Consider the following 23,189-nt stretch of genomic DNA (forward strand, 5'->3'; position numbering starts at 1 on the left):
ACTTGTTTTTACGTATTTTTTTTATTACTTAAGTGTCATAAAAATACTCAGTTTTCCTAAAATGCCCCTGAAGGAACAACTAGCACCTCTCACAATCACATAATCATTATAAAACAGGAAAATCACCAGATGACTAGCCACAAGACATTAAGTAAAACATGTTAAAGACAAACTGTACAAACACCGGTTACATAGTATCAACTACATGTCTCAGTAACAAATTTACAAGCTAAGAGTCTTATATATAAAAACATATTTTTGTGCAAAATTACTGTGCAATAGATCTATTTGCCTCATCCGCTCGCCAGTTGATCCAGATAAGATTTCTTCTTCCTGTGTCTGACGAGATTCTTGTAGAGATCAAGGACAAAACTGACCTTCCAAAGTGTACTCAGATGCACGGCATCAATCATATTTGTAATCAGCAGTATTCAAGAGTAATACTCCCACGTGATCCTGAATGGCAGGCAGAGATAATATGATTGTTGAGCTTCTGTTTGGCAACCCTGACTGCCATGACAGGAAAACACGTCACTGTTTTTAGCATATTCTAAAAACTTTTCAGCAATGTAAATACTGACCATATTGGTCCACTATTAGGAAACACTCACAGTTTAAACATTGCTCATTAGACTGCATAGAACACTACATTAACACTAATTGAAGGGGAAGTGATAAAAGGAAAAAGTTCAGTTACAGTAGTAATGTTGGAGTCACTAAAGTGGCAGTTGCGTTCCACTGATGATACATTTAAAATGCCCACATTGGCTAAAATGAATAAAGATGTTTTCACATAAGGATGTAAAAACCTTTGAGGTTTCAAGTGCATTCCTCTTGTGCATGATTGACTTGTGCTTGATTTTGGATGAGCTAAGTTGCACTTGGGATACTAGTGTGAATCAGAGTCTTTACAGTACGTCATGTTGTAAAGCAGGTCTGCTTGTTCGTATTGTGCTCGATCTGAACTCTTAACAGCAGCTTTTTTTTACTCTCTGGCCATGTATGTGTGGAAATGTGTCAGTTCTTTTGTTTGTTTGTTTTTATCTGTATATGATGTCAAGCTTGTGATGCTTTGATAGAAGGAAGGTATGTGTCTTCCCTTCAGTCCAGCAGGACCTCCTTCCTTATAACTTCCCTTCTTTCAGGATCTCCGGAGGAGAGACGCCTCCTTCTTCTAGATCAGCTGTCATTTTCTGCAAAGTACGGAGACAGAAGAGAATTACAATCACATTGTTCAACAAAAACTGAGCTTTTTACCAAAAGAGACACAAATTCTCCACTTATTATAGCATTCAGAAAGACAACAGAACATTAACATAGACCAAAAAAACAGAACAACTCAAAACTTCATCAACACAATTCAAACATTTAGTTAATTAGGTCATCAAAAATGTGAAAAGGCTCAAAGCTCAGATTTTCCTTAAAAAAGTTGATTGATTAAAGTAAAAGATGTTCAAGCACAGTGACACAAAAAAAAACAACATTACTGACAGAAATATATTTAACTACAGTATTAATTTCATCTTGATGATGACTTAACGGGAAAACACAGCTCTACATTTTATGAACAGAAAAGTTTGAGGACCCTTCAACCAAACTTTGCAGGAGGTTTGAATTCCTGGATGAATTGCTTTTTTACTTAACAGCAGGATAACCTGTTTAATCTAAGAGCTGAAGTGGAAGGAATGTACTGCAGTCTAGTAATAACCTCAAATATTCTTCATACCAATATTAATAACATACCAGTCATGCTTTTGGGGAAAAAAATAATTAAACCTTCTATTTTTGTACATTGAAAACAAAATATGGTTTTCAACAATTTTCTGGACAGTTTCAGTGGGATTTTCACATTGAAGTTTGTTAAATGACAAATGATACTCTTGTCTGTTGTGTGTATGTGGGGAGTTTATTATTATCTGTGTTGAAGCTTCAGAAGAGTGTGTGCCCCTACCTTGGCAGGTGTGTGTTTTGGTTTTTGTGAGGTTGTGGGTTTATGTCATGACTGCCGCTGCCAGGGGCCGCCGCACGCTGTGGCCCCGTAGTCCTGCACGGAGCCTGTAGACTGGAACGATAACTTGGGTGTCACACCTCTGAGGGGCCCTGAGGGGACCTCCTCATCCTCCACCATTTTCACCACCACCACCAGTCTGCCCCCAGAAACCACTGCACACCAAACTAAACTGCCTGCTATCTGTCCACTAGCATAGTAGCTTTAAAAACACCCTTAAATATTTCTATGGGATTATTTACTTGTAAATGGCTCATTTTTAAGGTTTGTTTCTGCATTGTTAGTGATGTCACTGTCTCCTCATTTCTAACAACTGGCTCATGATAAACTAAGTGTAGCTCATTTAAGTTCTGTTAGTGTGCAGGATTACCGGAGCTTTCCGCTTTAGTTGCATTTGCATTGTTAGAGCGGAGGAGGAAAGACAGCAAGAGGTCCTGAAGTTGTTTTAAACAACAAGGAAACAAGCTGAGCTGCAGAGCACACACGCTGTGAAATAAGAACTTGTTTAAACTGGCATATTGTCAAAATTCAAAGGTGATTTTGAGCAGCTGAAAGCCACCAGAGTTTATTTTCTGTTTCACTGAATTTAAATATGTATATATATATATATATATAGTATGTTACATAAATTTGGTGCATGAGGATGGTGCCACATTAATTCAATAAATGAAACCTGCTTTTTACCTATTAAAAGTGAATTTGTGGTGTCTAATTATCACATTATTACAGTGATTTATAAAACTGATTGTAACAGATTTACATACAACATCTGTTTGACAGCTGTCAACTGCACCCGTATAAAAGTGTAACAAAGCGCATCTCCACAAGTGTTAAACCGAAATTGGGTTTTTTATAGCCAAAGTTCATAAAACATGCTGTTAGAGCGAGTTGGAGAGCTGTCAGACGAAGCAGAGTTGTGCTTTTTTGCAAACAGAATAGAGGATGTTTTTAGTGTGATGAGAGAAAGTTTCCACCAAACAGTGCAGTGCAACTCCTGCATTCACTTGTGTGCATGCCGGCAGCAGTGCGCTGCAGTGTGAGGACTGCAGAGAAGCAGCCAGCAGAGTTAATTCAGCCCGGGCGACATCTAACACATTCCCTCTCCACAGGGATGTGAAGATCTCACCACTGACTTCATGCAGAGCACACAGATGTACTTACACTCACTGTCTGCACCTCGGCCTGTAGGTTGGCCTTCTGCCGCCTGAGGTCGGACTTGATGAATCCTGTGATGAACACGGAGGAGGGTGGAAAAAAAAAAGATTCTGTTATGGCATTTATTGCTGTGGTAGCCTTTCTGTATAAATAGGGAGTTTGACACTGTGTTTGCAAGAAAAATCGCAAAATGTGGAAAATGGTGTTCATTAACAAACTGAAATAGCTCCTCAGTGGTGTCTCAGTTCAATATCACGTCATTTAGAAAAATGATGAATTTGCAGGTTTTCTGTCAGATAAATTAGTTGTTAGAATGAATCCACACCCAATGTACCCAAGAGGTAACAACTACAAATGGCTTTAAAAGTTGTTTTAATGGAAAAATAACATAATTTTCTGGTATTAAACAGCTGTAAATAACAAGCTGAAGTCCTCATTTTTTTCAGTGAATAATGCCTTTAATAAAATAATGTAATTCGTTCAGCCACTAGATGGCAGCCTTATCCTGTGGAAAATGTGAATATGTGCACGTGTGACTTGGGGATTGTAAACACAAAGCACAATGGTTTAAACAGTCATGCTCCACCACTAAAATGCATCATGTGTTAAAGTTCCCTTTCATATCACGTGCACACATGACAAGAGTCCAATGATCACTGTTGTTTTGAGGGTGTTTCGGTGTTGTAAACAGGAGAGACATGCTGAGGAAACAGAGGAAAGGTTAATATCTTACCTGTTAATACTGTTCCTATTAGCAGAAAGATACACAGGAAGATGTTTCCCGCTAAAGTGCCCCAGTTATCAATGATCTTCCCTTGGGAGATGGTGAAAATGATTCCAAAGATCTGAAATAGGATTCATGAAACGTTTACAGCCCCTAAATAAAATGTTGTCTTTCTTTTGTATTCTGTCTGGTGGCCAGATGTGACCGTGCTGATGTTACCAACCTGGGCTGAACAGTTGAGAAGTCCAGATGAGGTTCCCTCTGATTCAGGATAGGTGAGCTCTACTGCAAACTCAAAGCCCAGAGGCAGGTAACCTGTCATGAAGAGACTACAAACAGACACTCAAGGTCAAATAAAAGACTTAAAGTGTGTGATCTGCAGTGGTTTATTCCTTAATTGTGTGCTCAGTTTTCATCCTAACCAAGGAAAATGAAACAGCTCCACACATTTAAAAGTGGGGCGAGTGTATATTGCTGTATAAAACATCCTGTCTGGATTTCAGAAATGAAACCCAGAAAAAGGAATCGCTATGGAAACCAGATATGGGCGTAATCAGCTTACCATAAATAGCAATAATTGTGAGGACAAAGCACGTGGACTTGGGAGTCGGAGGAGCATTAATTTTGCTTTGACAAAGCAGCTCTCGTACCAGATGGGAGAGAAGCAGAGAAACATAAACTACAGCCTCACCAGAATGTCTGGCAGGAGCTCTAAAAAACTGTCTTGAAAATCAAACGTGACAAATTGTTCATCACATCACAACCTCAGGGTAACCTCAGAATAAAATAAATAACACACAGGGCTATCGCATGTTGGCTGCTCATTTTACCAGGTTAGTGGGTGTGATGTTTATGAGCTCGGGGGCCTTTACTGGTTACCTACCCTAAAAGTCCAGCTGTGAGAAACACCACCCAAAGGTGACCCTGATTGAGGGTGAAGGCATACACCAGCATCGCAACCAGAGAGAGGATATACACGATCAGGGTGGTCTGTCTGAGGAGAGAGGAGGAGAATATCAATGCATTCACACACAGCAAACCTAATTTGCTGGTATATACTGAAAGACCTGTAAATCTAAATACTCCAAATCATCTTAGAAACCCATTTTAATCAGATTTGACTTTTACATGAATGTTTAAGAATCTGAATCCTAATACTGGGCTTACATTTGTTACACACCAGAGCTGATCAGAACAAGTAAATCCTCCAACATCATTTAACAAAAAAGGCTTTATGTATATGCAGCTTTCTAAAAGCTACTTGGGAATTTAATTTTTTCCTGATATTCCACAGTCTATATTTCAAATGGCTAAAGAAACTTGTAGCATCAACTGTTTTGGCGGCAACACACTTCATTATAAGAACCAAAACTAATAAGTACAGCCAGCAGGGTTAAATTAGGAGCGCTAAGATTGTCTAACCAGCCAATGACTCTTCACCACATTTAACATGCATCATTTCATGTGCGTGCGTCGACTTTGTACAAGCCCAACCAACAATAATTGAAAACAGGAGTGCCTACAAATATCCTCAAATCCCTGCTGACACAAAACTGCCATTGAGAAAAAGATGTTTTATGTTTTTGTTTTTTAATTTTTAATGAGTAATACTTAACAGAAAATATGCAGTATATTAGATTATATGCTATAACTTTCTGCTGATTGAGGGCAATGCTTGACTATCGACTGGGAAAACCAATATTCCCAAGTCACTGAAGACCCCTCATCATAACCCGGACCATCTGCACAAACAAGCTTACTCTGGTGAAACTGTCTCTTGTACAACCACGCGTAAAATATTGCTCCAAAACATTTTTGTTAATATAACATAGTCCTTTGACTCTCTCCCACATAGGACAATGGGAGCGTGAGGGTCAACAACATAAATATGGGCCTGACTGCTTTGACAGCTAAGCATCCTGATGGCATGTAAGGAATCTGAGGACTGAGGATTTTATCTAGTCATAATAGTTTGCATGCCAGATAACTGAACGTTGTGTACCAAAGACTTAGAAACCTGATCCCCAAAAAAAGCTGTCGAACAAAACAAAAAGGACACCATCACTGATCACAAAGCGATCAGATACTCTCACTTTTAAGATTGCATTATTACTGTTTTCCATGTTTAATGCAGCGGCACGAGGCCTGAGATGCTACCCGGGAGAACCAGTAGAGTACAGCTTGTCAGTTCAGATAAGCAGAGAGGGACTTCAGATATAAAACTCAGTTCCACTGGATTCATCCGTGCCCACTTTGAACAAAAGCTTTAATCCACTTAGACATCTTCCTTTGAACGAATGATTTAAGACGTTCATATAAGGAGTCCATGTTTTAAAGCACAGCTAACACCGCAGCAAACAAGAGCGACTGTTTGACCTTGAAGACTGAAAATGACGTTGGAGCAATCGCTTCAGAGATCACAGGGAGTTTTCACATCTGCAGTCCCTCTTAATTACTAATTAGCAAATGTCAGCATGCTAACATGCTACACTAAGATGGTGAATATTGTAAACATTGTCCACGAGGCAGATGAAGGTCATTTTAGTCGTCTGAAGAATGTGATTAGAGGGAACACTCATTTTTAACGTCAAATGATGGAAGTAAAACTACAGGGGAAATTTGGCTGAGGTTTGTTTTGTCTCAGTGACAGGGGCCTTTACTAAAACACATTCTGGCAACCAGTTACAGTCACACACTGAATTGTCTTTACTCTCAATAGAAAACAGTGTTTTATACAAATATCTTACTTGTAGGTTTTAGTCTTGTCCAGCCAAATGCCACATATGAGGGACCCCACCATGCCAGCTATGACAATGGTCAGACCGATTCTCCCGGCATTCACCTCTTCGCCCTGAGAGGATAAACCAACATTGACAATTCTGGTTTTACAGACCATATAAGACATCTGTGACATTTTGCATCCTGCAGTTATTTTGTCCTGGAAGCTCCGGGACATAACAACCAGAGTCCCAGACTCAAGGTCATCTTCTCGTCAGCGTTATTGTTATCAGTGTCAAACAAAAATTACACAAATGTCTTCGAGCGTGTGCGTAGTGACACTAAGCAAACAAAACTTCTTGTAAATAGAAGACAGTAAGGCAGTAGCATGTTTTCCAGCAGACACACTGAGACTTACAGGATAGTGTTCAATGATCATCCGGTTCAACAGAGTGGAAACAGCATAGAAGCAGCCGACGTTCAGCCCTAAAAAAGACAAAAGAAAATAGTCTATTCTGAGACAACCTGTAGGGAAAGGACAAGGTCCAGATGGGACCTTCCCCCTAAAAACACTGTTGACAACCTCTCACATCAAGTCTGTAGTAGCCTTCAGACATTGTCAATACTTGACTAATAGCATTAAAGTTTATACTGGAACACGTGTCAATCAGTGCCTCTCTCTAAACACAGAAGGGCATTAAGTCTGATTGTCATGATGTCCAGAGGGTACATATTTCCAGGCTAACATTTTTTAATATTCTTCAAACTGTCAATCATTAACATAATCATTAAATCGTGACCTTTGGGTTTTTAAACAGTCAGAGCAAAAAAAGGGACATCTCAGAGGACCTTTAGATGGAAGTTACACATAAGCAGTGCACTGGAAGTCCATGTGTTATGATGACACATCCTCATATCTGCACACCAGACGATAAAGACAGTGAGTATCCATAAATATGATTGTGACAGCTTCAGCTGTAAACATCTATGTTGAGGCTTTTACATCTTTGTTACCTTTCACCTTGATATTGCAACAACATCTGAGCTACAAGTGATAAAAGTAAGGAGCTGGAACACGGGACGACCGGCAAGTCCCGATGATGTAATGGAGACGTCACCATGATACAAACACATTCACAAGTATGTGAAGAGTCAGATGTGTCTCAGACTTCCTTTTCTGTGAGCTTCATGATATAACTTTTATTTGAACTTTCTATACTACTAAAACATGCTAAAGTTAGTATTTTTTGGAGCTGAAAGTATTACAACTGCTCATCTTAATGCAAGGAACATCCTCTGTACTGTACAGCCTTCTGTTTGCTGGATCAACATTTGGGATCTCTATGTGGAAATAAAAACCTAAATATAATGCTGAAACAATTAGTTGATCAACAAAATATTAATTGACAATTGATACCCATTTATGAAAGTATCTTATTTCAAAAAAGGCCAAACATTTGTTGATTTCATCCTCTCAAACGAGACAATTTTCTACTTTTTCTGTTTTATATTGTTGTGTATTGAACATATTTGGACTGTTGATTGGACAACACTTGTAATTTACTTCAACTTTGAGGACTTGTGATGGACATTTTCCGCTGTTATTTGACATTATATAGACTAAACTATTAATCTGATAAATAAACAATAAATCAATCAACAGCCCAGTGATTTAAGCTGTAAATAAAACACCTAAGGACCTGTTCCTCCAGACAGGGTGTAATTAGGCAAATAGTTTCTGTTCCACTTGTTCAAACATGACTGCAGCAGGAGAGAAGACCCACCATAGCTGACCACCAGGAGCATGAAAGGTTTGTTGCGAAGCAGCCTCAAAATGGAAGCCGTGTAGGAGTATTCGTCAGGAGGAATGCTTCTGGCCTGAGCCTGGGCCTGGGTGGGAGGGATTTCTGGTCTCTCCTGGAACACTGGAAAACACACACACACACACACACAGTGATTCAGGAGGTTATATTTGTCTTTAGGATGTAAGACGTTTGTAATCTAGGGAGAGAAAACCAGCTATCTCATTAAGGTGGTGATGATAGTGTATCGTCTGTTCTCCTATCAGCCGGCACAGACACCAAAAGGAAGTTAAGCCCAGTGTCAGCCAAGAGGTCATACTGACAGGAGGAAGAGTAACAGTGGAGGCAAAATAGGTGTGTGTGTGTGTGTGTGTGTGTGTGTGTGCACTTGCACATAACAGCAAGGCAGGGTTGGACATTCCTCAGAAGATAAGATAAAACATTTTGTCAGTTAATGACCTCAGCATGCTCAGCTACGCTGTTTCCCAGCCAGCTAATTATCTATTTGACACACCTGTTGTCAATAAGCCAACAGGCTGAGTTAACTAACAACAAACATTATTTTATTAGACTTTTATCAGCTTTAGTTTAATTGTTTGGTTTTTTTTGGTTTTTTTTGGTTTTCTGTTCCTGTTTTAATTACTTGTCTCTTTAAAGCAATTTTTAACTTTTGAAAAATGCTGAAATAAAAAGTTGTTAAAAGCTAAACACTGTTAACTGAGGCACTATTGTGTAAATTCCTGTGGTATAGTATACTAGTGTTTACAGACACACAGTGAATAGACTATTGACACATATCGCAACGTTAATTACAGGGCTAATTTTTACTGCTTGTCCCTAGATTGGCTTTTATGTCTAATCTGATCCACAATATTATTACCACACCCATAATATACAAACTCAGTATACAATAATATTAGAATGACAGCAATGTACCCAGATTGGATGTAAAACCAAAACTCTGGATTTTTAAAAAAACAATATCTTAGTAACATGATGTAAATGTACAAAATAAATGTTTTCTTCTTTATGTTTCTTCTCCTCTGTTATCACAGGTACACAGTTCCATAGATAGGTCATGTGATGACAACTAATCTATCTCCTTAACAATGGAGCAAATTCCATCCGCTGAGGAAGACCACCACACTTTGCAAAATCTCTCTGCTGGATTTTTTCAGTGTGTGTCTGTGAAACAGAGCACTATATATCATAAGAATTTATTAATATGAATATTAAATCACGACAATCACAATTTGCAGAGCCGAGGTAAATAATAGAATAGTAAATAGACCCCACTTGTACCAGTGATAGATAATAAAGAATAAATAAACGTGTATTTACTATGGGTGATTTCTGACAGAGTCTTTTGCCATATAATTTCCAAATAAACAAAAATCACATGAGGAGGCTGCAGCAGACAAGAACACATCATCCCCATTAAAGGATTTGGATTACATATCACAACCTTATGACTTTTTCTTAGATTGTACATTGAAAAGTACTTTAATACAAAGTCTAGAGGTTGTGATATGTAGCACAAAAAGCTAGTGAAGCTCTGTAAACTGAACCACATTACCACATATGCGCAGTGGCCTCTGCTTTACACAAAACTACTCTCCGGAGACTGAAAACATGATCATTGGGATTAGTCTCTGGAGGAGTTTCTAAACAAACCATCATACCCAAACTCTTTGCGGGGGGGAACATGTCGCCTGGTGCAACGGTGCAACAGAGGTCTACAGCACAGAGGAATAAGATATATCAGGCTTTGAATACACACACAGTACTCGTAAGCAGGATCAATTCATTGTTGGTTTGGCTCTGCACATGAGATTTGTCGACACTAAGAAAAATACAGAAAATTGTCAGCCTTATCCTCTAAAGAAGACTTTGAGTCACCAACCTTTGACCTGACACAGGCTCTAAGCTCTGATTGTCAACCAAGGATCTGTCTCTGAAGTAAATAAGACCTGTAGTGAAGCTTCACGATACTTCCCTGACTGTCAGCAAGTTTTAGTCCTTGATGGAGGTGAAAAAGGAATTTAACAGAGCTGAGAGGGGAAAATGATTTAATAAAACACTTCTATGACTCCCAGAGTTCCTGCTTGTATTTCACATCGTGTCTGAACACATCTCATCAAAAAGGTGGACAATTACAGCAATTACTGTAGTTGCTCGTCTAGTGGACAGCAATGCAGTTGAGTTTTCGGTAGAGCGCACATTTCTACACACTCAGGGAGACTCGGCTTTTCAGCAGTGCTGCCGCAGGAGTCCCTAACAGCCCTTCCATATAAAAAATGAGTGAACTGATTGTCAAACAAATGCTTCTGGAGAATTGTTGGTCTTCTCATCCAAAAATATCATTACAAAGATAACTAAAAAACTATTAAATCCCATCGGCATTACTGAAAGGGGCAAAAGAGGCGAGCTGAGGTAACAGCTTTGTCACAGTCCCTGCCACGGGAAAGCACAAACTGTCAAGATGACTCCCACAGTCTTTCTATATTTTCCCAACATGACTGTGGGAGTTATACTGTATGACATTGAAAGGGACTTGCGGTGGACTATTACTGCATGAGTGAGTAAAGAGCCCTGACAGTTCTTAACCACTCTATGAGCCTTTGAATGGGAATAGTCATCTTCCCTTGAAGACTTACCGATGACAACGAGGACAAAGATGAGGGTGGCCACTCCGGCACTGATGTAGAACATGATTCTGATGTGGTATGCCAGCTCGTTCACATCGTCCACATTAGGCACAAGGATGGGTGGGATCAGGAACCCGATGGCAATGCCCATCTGTAGGTGAAATGCACAGATTTTAAAAATGACTCTTTGCCTTCAGCTGACAACTAAACACACACACACACACACACACACACACTCGTAGACTCACACTTACACTAAGTACACATCAGTAAAGTGGGAAAGTATCAATATAAAAGTGGAAAAAGGTTGAAATAAAGAATCAGAAAAGAAAAAGGTAGTTGAGTCTTACAGTGAACGTAATGTAAGTTTTATGCTGCCTCGAAAACAAATCGTTACATCAAAACTTAAGATTTGACAGTTTGGCATTTGTGAGTGATGGTATACCCACCACTGTAAACTCACCAGTGATACATGCTTATTTACCATAATGCAAGGGGTCATATTTCTTGGGAAATGACAGTAAAACCCCACCCCACCCTCAGGGTCCAACGACAATTCTATTGGATCTTGGGGACAAATGGGGAGTAACTAAACTTTCCAAATTTGAATACCACATGAGTAGTGCCCACTTCCTCAGCATCCTACAGCATCAAGAATTTTCCAGAGGGGACACCGGTCGAGGTCCCACCGCTCTAGGGGAAAGGTGAGAGAAGGGAAAGGGCAAAAATATGACAAGACACGTTCCTTCAGGAGGAACAAACCAGTGAGCAGCGTCTGAGGCGTGTAAGCACAGAAATATGTCCTGCAAGAATGATACACCATGACCTCTGGAGCCGCACCTGTTATCCTCTACATTATACGGACACACTTCACATTTGGTATATTGATGTTAAATATCTAACATGAGCTGCTTGAACGATTGTTAACTTACCTGGTGCTCATTTTGCTAGAGAAGGCTTTGTAAGATATTCATAGGAGCCTATAAAAGATCCCTACAACGTCTTTGTTCACTGTCACACATCCGAAACAGACACTGCATCCCTATTTTTGGTGGATTTTCAATGGAAGAAGCCTTGATAACTTGTCAAAAATATGCAAAATTATTTATTTGGTTTACATCAAGAATGTCGTCTCTTATGAAGTTTCTTTTGGCACACAAACTGTTCATCTGTTTGATCTTCAAAGCAAATCTTACCCACTTTTTGTGATCGTGAACTATTTCTAAACATCCGATGGGATATGTAAACTACTTTAGCCTGAAAACTTGGAAGTATCTTGTTTAGGACCTGAGCCAAAAGGAATAAAGTCGTGGTGAGCGAACGAACATCAACAACGTGTTCTTTTTATCTGCAGCTGCGGGGAGCAGGACTAAGTCACAAAACAAAAACATGCCTGACAATGACCGGTGTGCAGTGTTTGGTCTCACGCAGGTGAGAAAGGACACACTTCAAGTGAAGGAAAAACAGAGGGGTGGGACATCTTTTGAGGGTTCGTGTTTAAAGTTTATGTTAAAGATCGTGCAAGATCACAAGACATCCATATATAACCTAAAACATAAAAACTGTTCTGCCTGTACACCATCCACTGGCTGTTTTTATTGGCTTGTACTGAAAGAATAATTCATGCTATATTTAATTATGAACCCAGATTCTTCACATTGGAAACGACTCCAGATTGCATTAAAACTTTTAAAACTGTGTCACTACCACAAAACTTGTGAATTAATCATCTCTTTAACAACACTGTTTTTGGTTTCTCTGCTATGTTCAACTATATGACTTTTTGGCTACATGTTAGGGAAGATCTAAGGTGAAGGAGACATGAAATGGCATGCTGAAGATTTCTGTTTATCTCATTTTACAGTTAATTTACCAAAGTTTACCAGTTTGTTCAGAAGCAGGCGGTTCAAGCGGTGGAAGTCACCCGCCATCCCACGTAATATCCCCTGGCTAGGAAGAGCAAACCACACACATACAGACATAAAGGAAATCACTTTGAACAATTAGACGATACCGGTATCTCCCTTTTTTTAGTGAGATAAATCTAAAGCTCTGCCATATCTACTTGCTTCTCTGCCTTCAGCCTCTTTGTCATACACCTGTTATCTGTCTATATTGTAACTGTGTGTTATGTAGAAAATCAAAAAGCAAAGTAGGAGCCTTTTTTGATTAATTTTGAACTTGACTTGGCCAAAATATCTTCCTCCGCAATCAACTCACTGCTTTTTCGCCCTGGTTTTCTTTTCTGGTTCAGAAAGTTTAGCTTGCTTATTTCCTATTCTATAGTCTGAATTTCAGACTACACATTTATAAAATGTGATATTGTGAAAGTAAGTAAGTTAATTAAATGAATAAAGCTCAAATTCTACTCAAACAAATCTTCTTTGACATTTGGAAAACAACCTAAATGTCAACTGCGAGCAAATACTGAGCTAAGCTCAAATATTTACTCTCAACTTCCCATTTACCATGTCGGCAGGCATGAGAAAAACTGCCTGACTAAACCCTGAGGTAAATCTTATAGAACTGAAACTATCAATGTAAGCATCTATTAAGTGTTCAGTTCTGCAAGTTAACATGCATCATGGATCCTTTCACTGCTGGAGGCTGAAGCAGCTGTGTGTTTTCCCCCCTGGCATAATGAGTCACTTTATTTAACCTGCTGACTCAAGAAGAAGAACGAAGAACAGGAACAGAGAGGCTCAGTCATACATTCAAGATGGCAGATGCGACATAACATGTACCTGCCTGTTATTAACACATTGCCTTTCAGTTATGCTGCCTCTGAAAACAGTGTTAGAGACGATAGAATTCTCTTTCATTCTCTCACATTGACCAACACACACATACCGTTCCCTTAACACCAATATGAGATGTGCATAACACCATACACACACTGCCAAAGAAGTTCTGAGCCCAACAGGTAAACAGAGACACACCTGGTTTCCCAGAACGCCAATGGAACAGGCGGTGGACACCTCTTGCTGCCCGAACCACAGGGACGCAAGTCTGGATGGGATGCCCAGGATATAAACTGTGGCAACTGAACACACAAACTGGCCGAAGAAGGTCATGGCAAACATGTCGGGGTCAGCCGTGCTCGTCTTGATCCAAGCCCCGATGCAGTTGAAGGCGGAGCCCACAACCACGACGTCCCTGAGGCCTCGGTTGTCGAGCAGCCACATGACAGGCAGGATGAGAGGGATGTAAGTGAGGAAATAGATCATGGAGAGCCAGTCGATGGCAAGGGTGTCGATACTGTAGAAGCGCATGAAGATGTTGCTGATGATGCCGTACTGCAGCCACATGAAGGCGTTGCTCATGGAGTAGATGCTGAAGAGGAAGAGCATGACCCAACGCCGCTTGTACAACTTGGTCTCCATCAGTGGGGAGAGATCCTCAGTGTCCAGTACGGAAGCCTCCGAGGTGACGCTGCCGTCTCCCAGAGACAGACGGTGGTCATATTCTCCCACACTGGCTCTCTCTTTTCTTGACGGGGAACAAAAATCATCCTTGTCCTCCATCCACTCGTGAGAGAAAACATTCTGACCACTCATGTTGCTCCCACTGAAATGCTTCCCTTTTCCTTCAAGCTTCTGGGGAACTTAACAGCTGGAGGGAAGAGCAAAGCGCTCTCTTAACACCATGGCAATTTACCTGACTCGCCCCTCCCAAACCCAGCAGGTACTTCCTACACGCTGATCATAAATAAGCTTGTCTACTGTGCCAAAAGCAGAGATTATTGCTTATTAATTCAGCTGATTTAGCAGGTCTGGGGCGCAGTTTAAATATAATGAGCGGTGTTGGAAAGCTCCTTTCCAAAACAACAGTTACATACCTGACCGACTGCTGGTCAAAGCTCGCCTGCCTGTTCTGGTATTTAACACTTCTGTGGTCATGTGATTGTTTCCTTTTGTGAGTTCTACTTCTCATTTTAAACTCCTCCTTCCAGCTATGTCATGGTATCAGATATCACCTGATAGCAGGCACTCAACCTGTGTTGAGTCAGGCACATGACACACACAGATCTGATCAGATGAGCTAAAGTCAGTTGAGAATGATGGTTAAGACTGAAAATGACAGAAAATGGACCAAAGTGGAAGAAATGGTGAAAGACAAACCAGAGCTATTTGAAACATGAAGCTACGGCCTCAAATGTTTGTTGGCGGCAAATATATACGCAAAGCAAATGTGTTTAGGTGCTTGACCTGCAGCCTTGTGCAAATACATGAAAACATACAGATTTGCAGCAAAGTGGCAGAAAAGTCCTTGTTCTGCATGCATTCACAAATAGCTTTTTATCAACATCAAATCAATATGTGAGAAGAAAGATTTAAACGTTAACAGTGGTTTATCAAACTGTTAGAATACAAATCGTTTTATAAGACTATGAGACACGTTTTGACAATTACAGCATTGGGTGGTTGTGGGTTGGAAGTCTGTGCTCAAACACAAGCTGACAATATCCCACTGTTTGAAGAGCAGTGAAGAGAAGAAGAGAGTGTTTGTGGTTCATAAATTGGATTTACTAATGCCCAATCAATTTATATAACATTATCTTCCCCACACATTACCACACTGACAGGCCTGAAACTGGTTGATTTAAAGAGTAGGTTACAGTCACAGTGCGGTCAGAAAGCATTAGCACAGTGACACATTTTTATTGTGTCAGCTCTGTACTCCAGCACACTGGATTTGCTGCTTATGCTTATATACTGTCTCTGAATTTTAGGGGATTAAAGTAAGTAATTGTACAAATGAACAGAAATCTCTTCTTCTGGTAAAAACCTATCATTAGGCAACAAATCATTTACCAGATCTATACTGCAGTCATCATCATCCACAACCATGAAAACTTTCTGTCTGAAATGTGCAGAAATTTACAAGTTGGCTATAATTACTTCAACTAAGTCTGACATATGAGACATTTCATATTGTTCAGAGTATGATCAGCATGGTATTTAATGTAAACACATGTTGAGTTAATTGTTCAAGTGTTCAAGTGCTCTGTTTTGCTTATTGCAAAGTGAGAATCTGAGTGAGCACAACGACAAAACTTAGCTCATCTGTTGGTGTAATTAATTCTCTGTATTTTATACTCTTTTCAGCAACAGACCAGAACACATGAAGCACTGACTTAAGAATTTGGTCACTGTAAGAAATGATTGGATCAGCGAGTGCACAGAGGTCACGAGGGGACACTGATGTTGAATATGTCAATGATTTGGGCTCTTTAGATAGTGTCCGAATTGAGACTTACTTTGGACTTACTTTGGACTTTGGTTTAAGACTCACATATACTTTGACTGTTGCCGACACTTTGCCATACATGATTGAAATTAATACACTAGCATGACATAAGAGGGTCTTGACTGTTTTAAGAATTCAGAGTTTGAAAGAGCAGCCTGTGATATCTAATAGTTATCTGTATTAATGAAGATAATACCAACAGGACACAGAGATTAATGGTACAGGACATGATGATGCACTGACAGACAGACTGGAAAGAAAGGTGTGAGGTGGAAATAAGATGAAGTGCTGCTGATGCTGCATGATGGACACTAAATAGTGAGTTTATGTTAATCAACCATAGTGGAAACTGGGGCTCTGTGTCACCTCTTTCTTATACTCACAAAAGTATTGTTTTTTATTGAGCAATCCTAGTGTGGTCAAATCAGGATAATCAGACATTATTATTGCATTCATATCAATCAATGTTCATCAAATGATAAATAAAATGTTGGGTAATTTATTGTTGTTCCACTTTTTACGAAAAAATTATTCTATCAAGTAATCTAAACAAAGTTTCTTGAGGACACAGTTTCACTAAAGCACTCAAATGTACTATCTGGTTGAGGACTGCAACTAACACTATAGCAATTATTTGCATTATCAATGAATCCATTATTTATTCAATTGATCATTTTGTCAATAAAATGTCAGAAAATAGTGACAAATGCCCATCACAGGTCACCAGAACCCATGATGATGTCTTCAAATTGCTTAGTTTAAAATTATATTTAAAAAAAGGAGAAAAGCAGCACATTTGAGATGCTTTTAAAATGTATTTATTTATTTTGGTTATAAATCAACCTTATGTTTATAAGCCTGATTGCATAACTAATTTGATAATTCTACATGAAAAAAACATGAGAGACATTGAGTTTTATTTACTGGCCTTTAGGTATCAAACACATTAACGTATGCTTGGGACAGTGTGGCTGAAATAGTGAATGTTTATTAAAATGATAATATTTCTTTAATTTGAGTTCTAATAAGGGCTGCAACTAACAATTACTTTATTAGCATCATCATGGCTCTTTTACATTTGGCACACAGAGTTAAAAAGGCCTTCAGATCATCATATTGAAGGATGTTGAAGGTTTATAAGTGAATGACCTGTAGCCCCAGTTTTCTCTACTGTTGTGAATGTTTAAGTCAGTGGTTCTCAAAGTGGGGTCCAGGGACCTCCAGGAGTCCTTGAGGGGTTCAAGGGGGTCCCCAGCAAAAAGGGGAATAATTTATTTTCACTATAATTCCATCCATAAGTAACACAATGGCAGAATGTAAGGCTATTTTGGTCATGGGTTTCATACATTTTCTGTAATAACATCTAAAAGCAAAAATCTTATCACATGGGGGTCCCTGGTCTAATTTTTGTCAGTTTAGGGGTCGTTGACGTGAAAAAGTTTGAGAATAACTGACTTAAGCAGCTTGATCAGACTGGAAATTTCCGACGCCAGTATTGTAAAGCCCCTGCTGTCTGCAGCCTCCACACCACCTCTGCCTACATGAAGAAAAGCCCATGAATGGAAGGAGTGAAGGGAGGAAAAGGAGAACCAACACCGATTCTTCATGATATTGAAACTGCAGCCCCCACATGTACTTCACGGTCTCTATTCTCAGGCGTCTTTAAGGAATATCAGATATGAAATCGTGACACAGTATCAGTGCTTTATGTGAGGCACAACACTGTACTTACTTCACCGAGATTGCTTTGTTGGCAGCGCATTCGCCTTACTTCCGCAAAAAACAGCTCAATAAAACGTTTAGGCACATTAGATACACCCATCATAAAATTATCTCAGGATTGTTTACTCCACTTCTAAAACACTTTCGGCATTTCGTCTATAAGCAGTTCCACGATCATGTTCCTCCTTCAGGCTATTCCTGAGAGCCATATATCATAACCTCAGCTGTAAATATAAACACAAAATCCAACAGAGTTTACTGCTATTATGAGAGGATTTTTTACACTGAAAACATACCAAAAAAATTAGAAGAACTGTCAATTTACCATACCTGGAGCAGGGCAGCATTGTTATACTACTAGTACTACAGTGAATTAATGCACTGTACCAGCAGAAGATGGCGAAATTGTGCAGACACTGATTACGTCATTTCCCATTTGGTTACCTCCCTTAAAACAAACAGTTTTTAACATATTTAAGTGTTTTGCTCAAATAAATAACAAAGCGTTGCGCTTGAAGTGGACTTATGAATAATAATGATAATAAATATGTAACTAGTCTATATGACATCATTTTAGTGGTAGACACAAGAAAGAAAAGGTTGCCTAAAATAAATGTCTATAAAAGTTGTTTTTTTCCCCTCTCCTATTTTGACACCTGTAAATGGCTTGCATGTCCCAAAAAGGCAATCTTTTCCAAGACATAACCTATCTGCACAATATGTGCAATTTAATGCCCTAAAAGCTGTTTTATTCAACCACAGAAACTCCTATGATCAGTAACTTTACTTTTCTTACAGACAAAATCTGTCCCTACACAAGTGCTGGACATGAAATGAAAAGGTTGTATGTCTGAGCATGAAGACAGTGCCATTCTTCAACAGACCCACTCGAAATGTGTCAGCAAATAAGAAAAATCCATGAACCCATGAAGCTTTTCTCAAAGTAAGCAGGTGTTGTGGTCACTTTTGGGGACATTACAGACTTACATAAATTTCCTGGGGACTTACCCTAATCATAACCACTACTTGCTTAAGCCTAACCTTAACCACTGACCCAAAAATCAGCTTCTTCCCAATTGGGGACACGGCTTTTGTCCCCAGTTGGACAAGCTGTCCCCAATTAACTGGTCCTAAGCCTGAAATTTGTCCCCAAAAGTATCCTTTGACAGACCACAGACACACACACACACACACACACACACACACACACACGTGTAGTAATACTTTGTTCAGACGAATAGCTTGTACAAATATGTACATAATGTTTCACGCCTCTAATACACTGTGTGCTTATCACTGCGCATGACTGCAAATGCTACACATATGAAAGACATATAGGTATTATTGGCAAAGATTGTAGACCTCAAAAGAGAGAGAGAGAGAGAGAGAGAGAGAGAGAGAGAGCCTGTGTGTGTGACTGTGAGGCTAGCAACTGGATTATGAAGTAGTATAGTTGTGAACGTCCCTGTGTCGTGTGTGCCACCTGCTGATTTAAGTGCTAGCAATTAGCATAAGCGATTACATGCACCCATCACAGTAGTAGTAGGTAAATAATGTTATTTGTTTTCAGGGTGTGTAAGGATACATGTAGCAAGACCGTGAAATGTTTAGTTCATGTGCATCCACCACAATGAGTTAGTTTGTTCAGTTGTTCAGTTTGTTTCATTGCATTTTACTTTGTTATGTCTGTAACATTATTTGAGTTCAGGGTGTGTGATCATTGCTAGATGCAGGTAGTTAACCAGCCAAGTTACACAGTTAAAGGTGAAATATGATGTTTTCAAGTAGTTAGACTGACTAAGTGACATCTGTGGAACATAAGAGAGTGTTACTCATGCAGATGAGAAAATATGTTTATGATTATGCTCCATATTGTTTTATTGTGTAGGAAATGTTAAGGTGCAGTTTACACATGTTTGTAGCATTGTGTACGGGTTGCTTAAAGTAAGTGAAGTCAACTGAGAACTTTAAAGCAGGAGTGTAAGCTAAAGCTATTACAGTGAAATTCACAGTTCAGACAGTAAAGCTGATGCAAGCTGAACTACCACCAAGATGATGTGAATAACATTGCTAATATCGATTTTAAATATGTTTTGCACAGGTAACCCCTGTGAATAAATGTGTTGCACCAGTTTGGACCCAGAGCTTCGTTCTGAACCTGTTACATACAACATATTTACTCCACTACAGGGAAACAGCTCTTAGAACATGTGTGGCCTAATCTGAACAGAGTTACTGATTGAAAATAGTGTTTAAATAACCACTGCTTCCCAGAGACTGTGATGGTAGCTGCATGTTAGTGCTGTTCTCAGCTGTAATATCAGCTTTAGTTGTTGTGGGTGGTCAGCATGGCATCTTTAATTTAATGCTGTATTACAAAATGTAAAAACAACAACCTGGCCTTGAGTACAACATTACAATGGATGCTAACATGAGTTTTGGAATTCAATTGTGATTTATCTTTGCATAGGTTGAAGCAACACGATGCATCTAACATTTGTATTTAAACATTTTGATCACCTGCCATTCAGTAATGTTCACTATGCCACGGCCACCCCCGTCAAAATGTCCTGGATACACCACTGTGGTTATGAAAGACACAAGCTATAAATGATCTTATTGGGTAACCCATCACTCACAATATCAAAATGTTTTCTGTCACTTCTTGGTTTTGAGTAGCTTTAACTAAAATATATTTTCTAGAGTAAGGTCCAAGGACCTCCAGGGATCTTCTGGTCTCAGTGCAAACTGTGGCATTTCACTCTTGCTTTTTTAATCCGGTGAGAAGCTTAAATGATCAGTTTTAAGCAGGACTGAGTCCCAGGTTCATTTCATGTCAGTTGAGATTTGATTAATTGTAAATTTGTTTGAGAGTTTTTACCACTAAACCACGAAGGCAGGTCCTGGATGTAGAGGGGAGCCCTGTCAGAAAATAGTCTAACTCCTTAGATGATATTGCTGCCACATGATTGTAGGCTATTCAGTCAGCTGTTTTTGGGGGGTTTTTTTGGCCCCAGAGCCAACTAATAGTTTAATCCGGCTATGACTTTAGGTCACAGGTTTCATGAAATCCCCCTGCATGCTGCTGATTTAAGTAAAAATTCAAATTAAATGATTTCTAGGGGGTTTCTGGGGACAAATCTCATGATGTAGAATTTAAAGGTGTATTACATTGACTCTTGATGATGCTTGTGCCATCAGAGATCAGCTCACCTGATTCCCAAAAACTCCAATAGAGCAGGCGGTGGAAACCTCATCCGCGCCGAACCACACCGAAGCCAGTCGGGAGGGCATCCCGAGGATGAAGACCTGGGCCAGGGAACTTGCGAACTGCCCCAGCATGGTCACCCCGAACAGGTCGGGTCTGGCGCTGGCCACCTTGATCCACGTCCCGGCACAGTTGAGCGCGTTGGCCACCAGCGCTGTGACGCGCAGCCCTTTCTTATCCAGGAGCCAGGTGACCGGGAAGATGAAGGGGATGTAGGTGAGCATGTAGATCATGGACAGCCAGTCTACAGCGAACGCCTCCACGTTGTAGAACTTCATAATGATGTTGCTGATGATCCCGTACTGGATCCATTGGTACGCGTTGCTCAGGGAGTAGGAGCTGAAGAGGAACACGACCACCCAGCGCCTCTTGTATAAACGCGTAGTGGCCGCGGAGCCGCTGTCACCGTTTGGGATGCTGTTGCATTCAATTTGTTCAGCGGCATCTGGACCTTTCGCTGCCAAATGTGGACCATTCTCCATCATCTGTGCGCTCCTGTCCTGAGAGTCCCGCTTACTGTCTCCCATCTTCTGCTTCGGTTGAAACGAGCGCACTTGGAAGGATGAAGAAGTCTTCCACCAACGCAGTAAGGTGTCTTGAAAACCAACAGAAAAAAAAAGAAAATGCACCGATAATAATGGAAAAAAATAGCAAGTATCACTTTGGTTAACTTCTTAATGAATCCTCTCATTCAGTAGAAGGAAGAATACACCTCTGGGTTCCTTACAAACAGGAATGACTACATAACAGACTTATCAGATGCTTTCATTCCGAAGAACTGACCGCCTACCAGAAGTTCATTCAATATTTGAGCTGTCTGAGAAATCCTCTGTATTACATAGGCGATAGGCTACTACATGAGCTGACTCGACCTTTACTCCACCCAGCTGCTGAGATAAGAAATGACACTGTTAACTGGGAGCTTTAGATGTACAGAACAACAGACAACAGGACAGAATCCTTATTAATGCCTGTTTTAACTGACTGTCTGCTGCAGAGTATCACTCCACCGCTACAGAAAGATATTTTTAAATGTATTGTCTGGTTTCACTTGTCTCAGTAATCACGTTGTTAATCTGCGAGTTAAATCCCTCTTGTTAAGAACAATAAGTGCCTTGTTGTTACCTTTGTGCTTGTAGTTATTCAGTACATGCTGAGAACTTCTGTTCTTTTATGTTTTTCATAATAGATCATTTGTGTTATTAAATATAAAATTCAAGGACTCAATAAAAATGTGATTACATTATATTATTAGTGCCCATGTGAATAAACATAGAAAAGCCATATAACAATAGTTTGGTGGCTTGATATGAATGAATGTAGAACTGCATAGTCTATGTGAAGTGAGGACAATAAAATGAGCCAAAAATATAAATATACTGTATTACTTGCTGAGGCATATAGTCATATGGTGTTACATGTCATGTAGAATTAACCACTGGTGAAATGAAACCCTTCACTCTGCAGGAACACATAAAAATGAACCAGACCTTGTAAGGTAGTTGTCATGGATGATAGTTAAGATTTTTTAAAAATAAAATTTCTGCCAGCAATAGTGTGGAACTGATAAAAATGTAGGTGTGAAGGGTTAATCAGTGCTGCTTGGCCACCAGATGGTAATGTCTACTCGAATGTTGCATTACTACTAAATGTGTGTTTTATTGTATCTTCTGTTCACTTTACCTTCTTTTTACCTCACTGTTTTACTCTTTTCACAAAAGCCGTTTGAGGGGCGGGTGCTGCAAATTAGCAGCTGCTACAAACACTAATACTTGCATCAGATGGCTGTTCTCAGTTTGTCTATGTACACTGTATCTGTTACTATCAAATAAACCATGAATAGATAAACAGAAATGTTAGTACATAACACATAATAAAACATAATTGTCACGTT

The 23,189-nt window shown here is 39.6% G+C and overlaps 1 protein-coding gene across 5 annotated transcripts; it reads right to left on the reverse strand.

The window, feature by feature from the left end:
* Positions 1-2: 2 nt before the first annotated feature.
* On the reverse strand, positions 3-23,149 carry flvcr2a (FLVCR heme transporter 2a). Of its 5 annotated transcripts, XM_044374446.1 has the most exons (12): positions 18,358-18,444; positions 13,995-14,667; positions 11,065-11,206; positions 8,390-8,530; positions 7,024-7,091; positions 6,635-6,738; positions 4,771-4,881; positions 4,111-4,216; positions 3,897-4,008; positions 3,170-3,234; positions 1,952-2,062; positions 3-1,193 (listed from the first exon to the last, which is right to left on the reverse strand). In XM_044374446.1, the coding sequence occupies exons 2-11, from the start codon at positions 14,610-14,612 to the stop codon at positions 1,997-1,999; spliced, it is 1,533 nt and encodes a 510-aa protein (XP_044230381.1). In that variant the 5' UTR covers positions 14,613-14,667; positions 18,358-18,444; the 3' UTR covers positions 3-1,193; positions 1,952-1,996. The 5 variants fall into 5 exon arrangements, with proteins under 5 accessions (XP_044230381.1, XP_044230380.1, XP_044230383.1 ...); XM_044374445.1 differs by lacking the exon at positions 1,952-2,062; XM_044374448.1 differs by lacking the exons at positions 1,952-2,062; positions 13,995-14,667; positions 18,358-18,444 and adding exons at positions 11,655-11,748; positions 12,939-13,769.
* Positions 23,150-23,189: the final 40 nt, after the last annotated feature.

The sequence above is a fragment of the Thunnus albacares genome, chromosome 15, assembly GCF_914725855.1.
Source record: "Thunnus albacares chromosome 15, fThuAlb1.1, whole genome shotgun sequence".
NCBI classification, from domain to species: domain Eukaryota; kingdom Metazoa; phylum Chordata; class Actinopteri; order Scombriformes; family Scombridae; genus Thunnus; species Thunnus albacares.

Bases quoted from the DNA above. Each gene is read 5' to 3' on its own strand.
- flvcr2a (XM_044374445.1), bottom strand. From the start codon at position 14,612: ATGAGTGGTCAGAATGTTTTCTCTCACGAGTGGATGGAGGACAAGGAT. The intron at 4,009-4,110 runs GTTGGTAACATC...ATCCTATTTCAG, and splicing joins TTCTCAACTGTTCAGCCCAG to ATCTTTGGAATCATTTTCAC. The intron at 1,194-3,169 runs GTAAGTACATCT...CGTACTTTGCAG, and splicing joins CCGAGGTGCAGACAGTGAGT to AAAATGACAGCTGATCTAGA.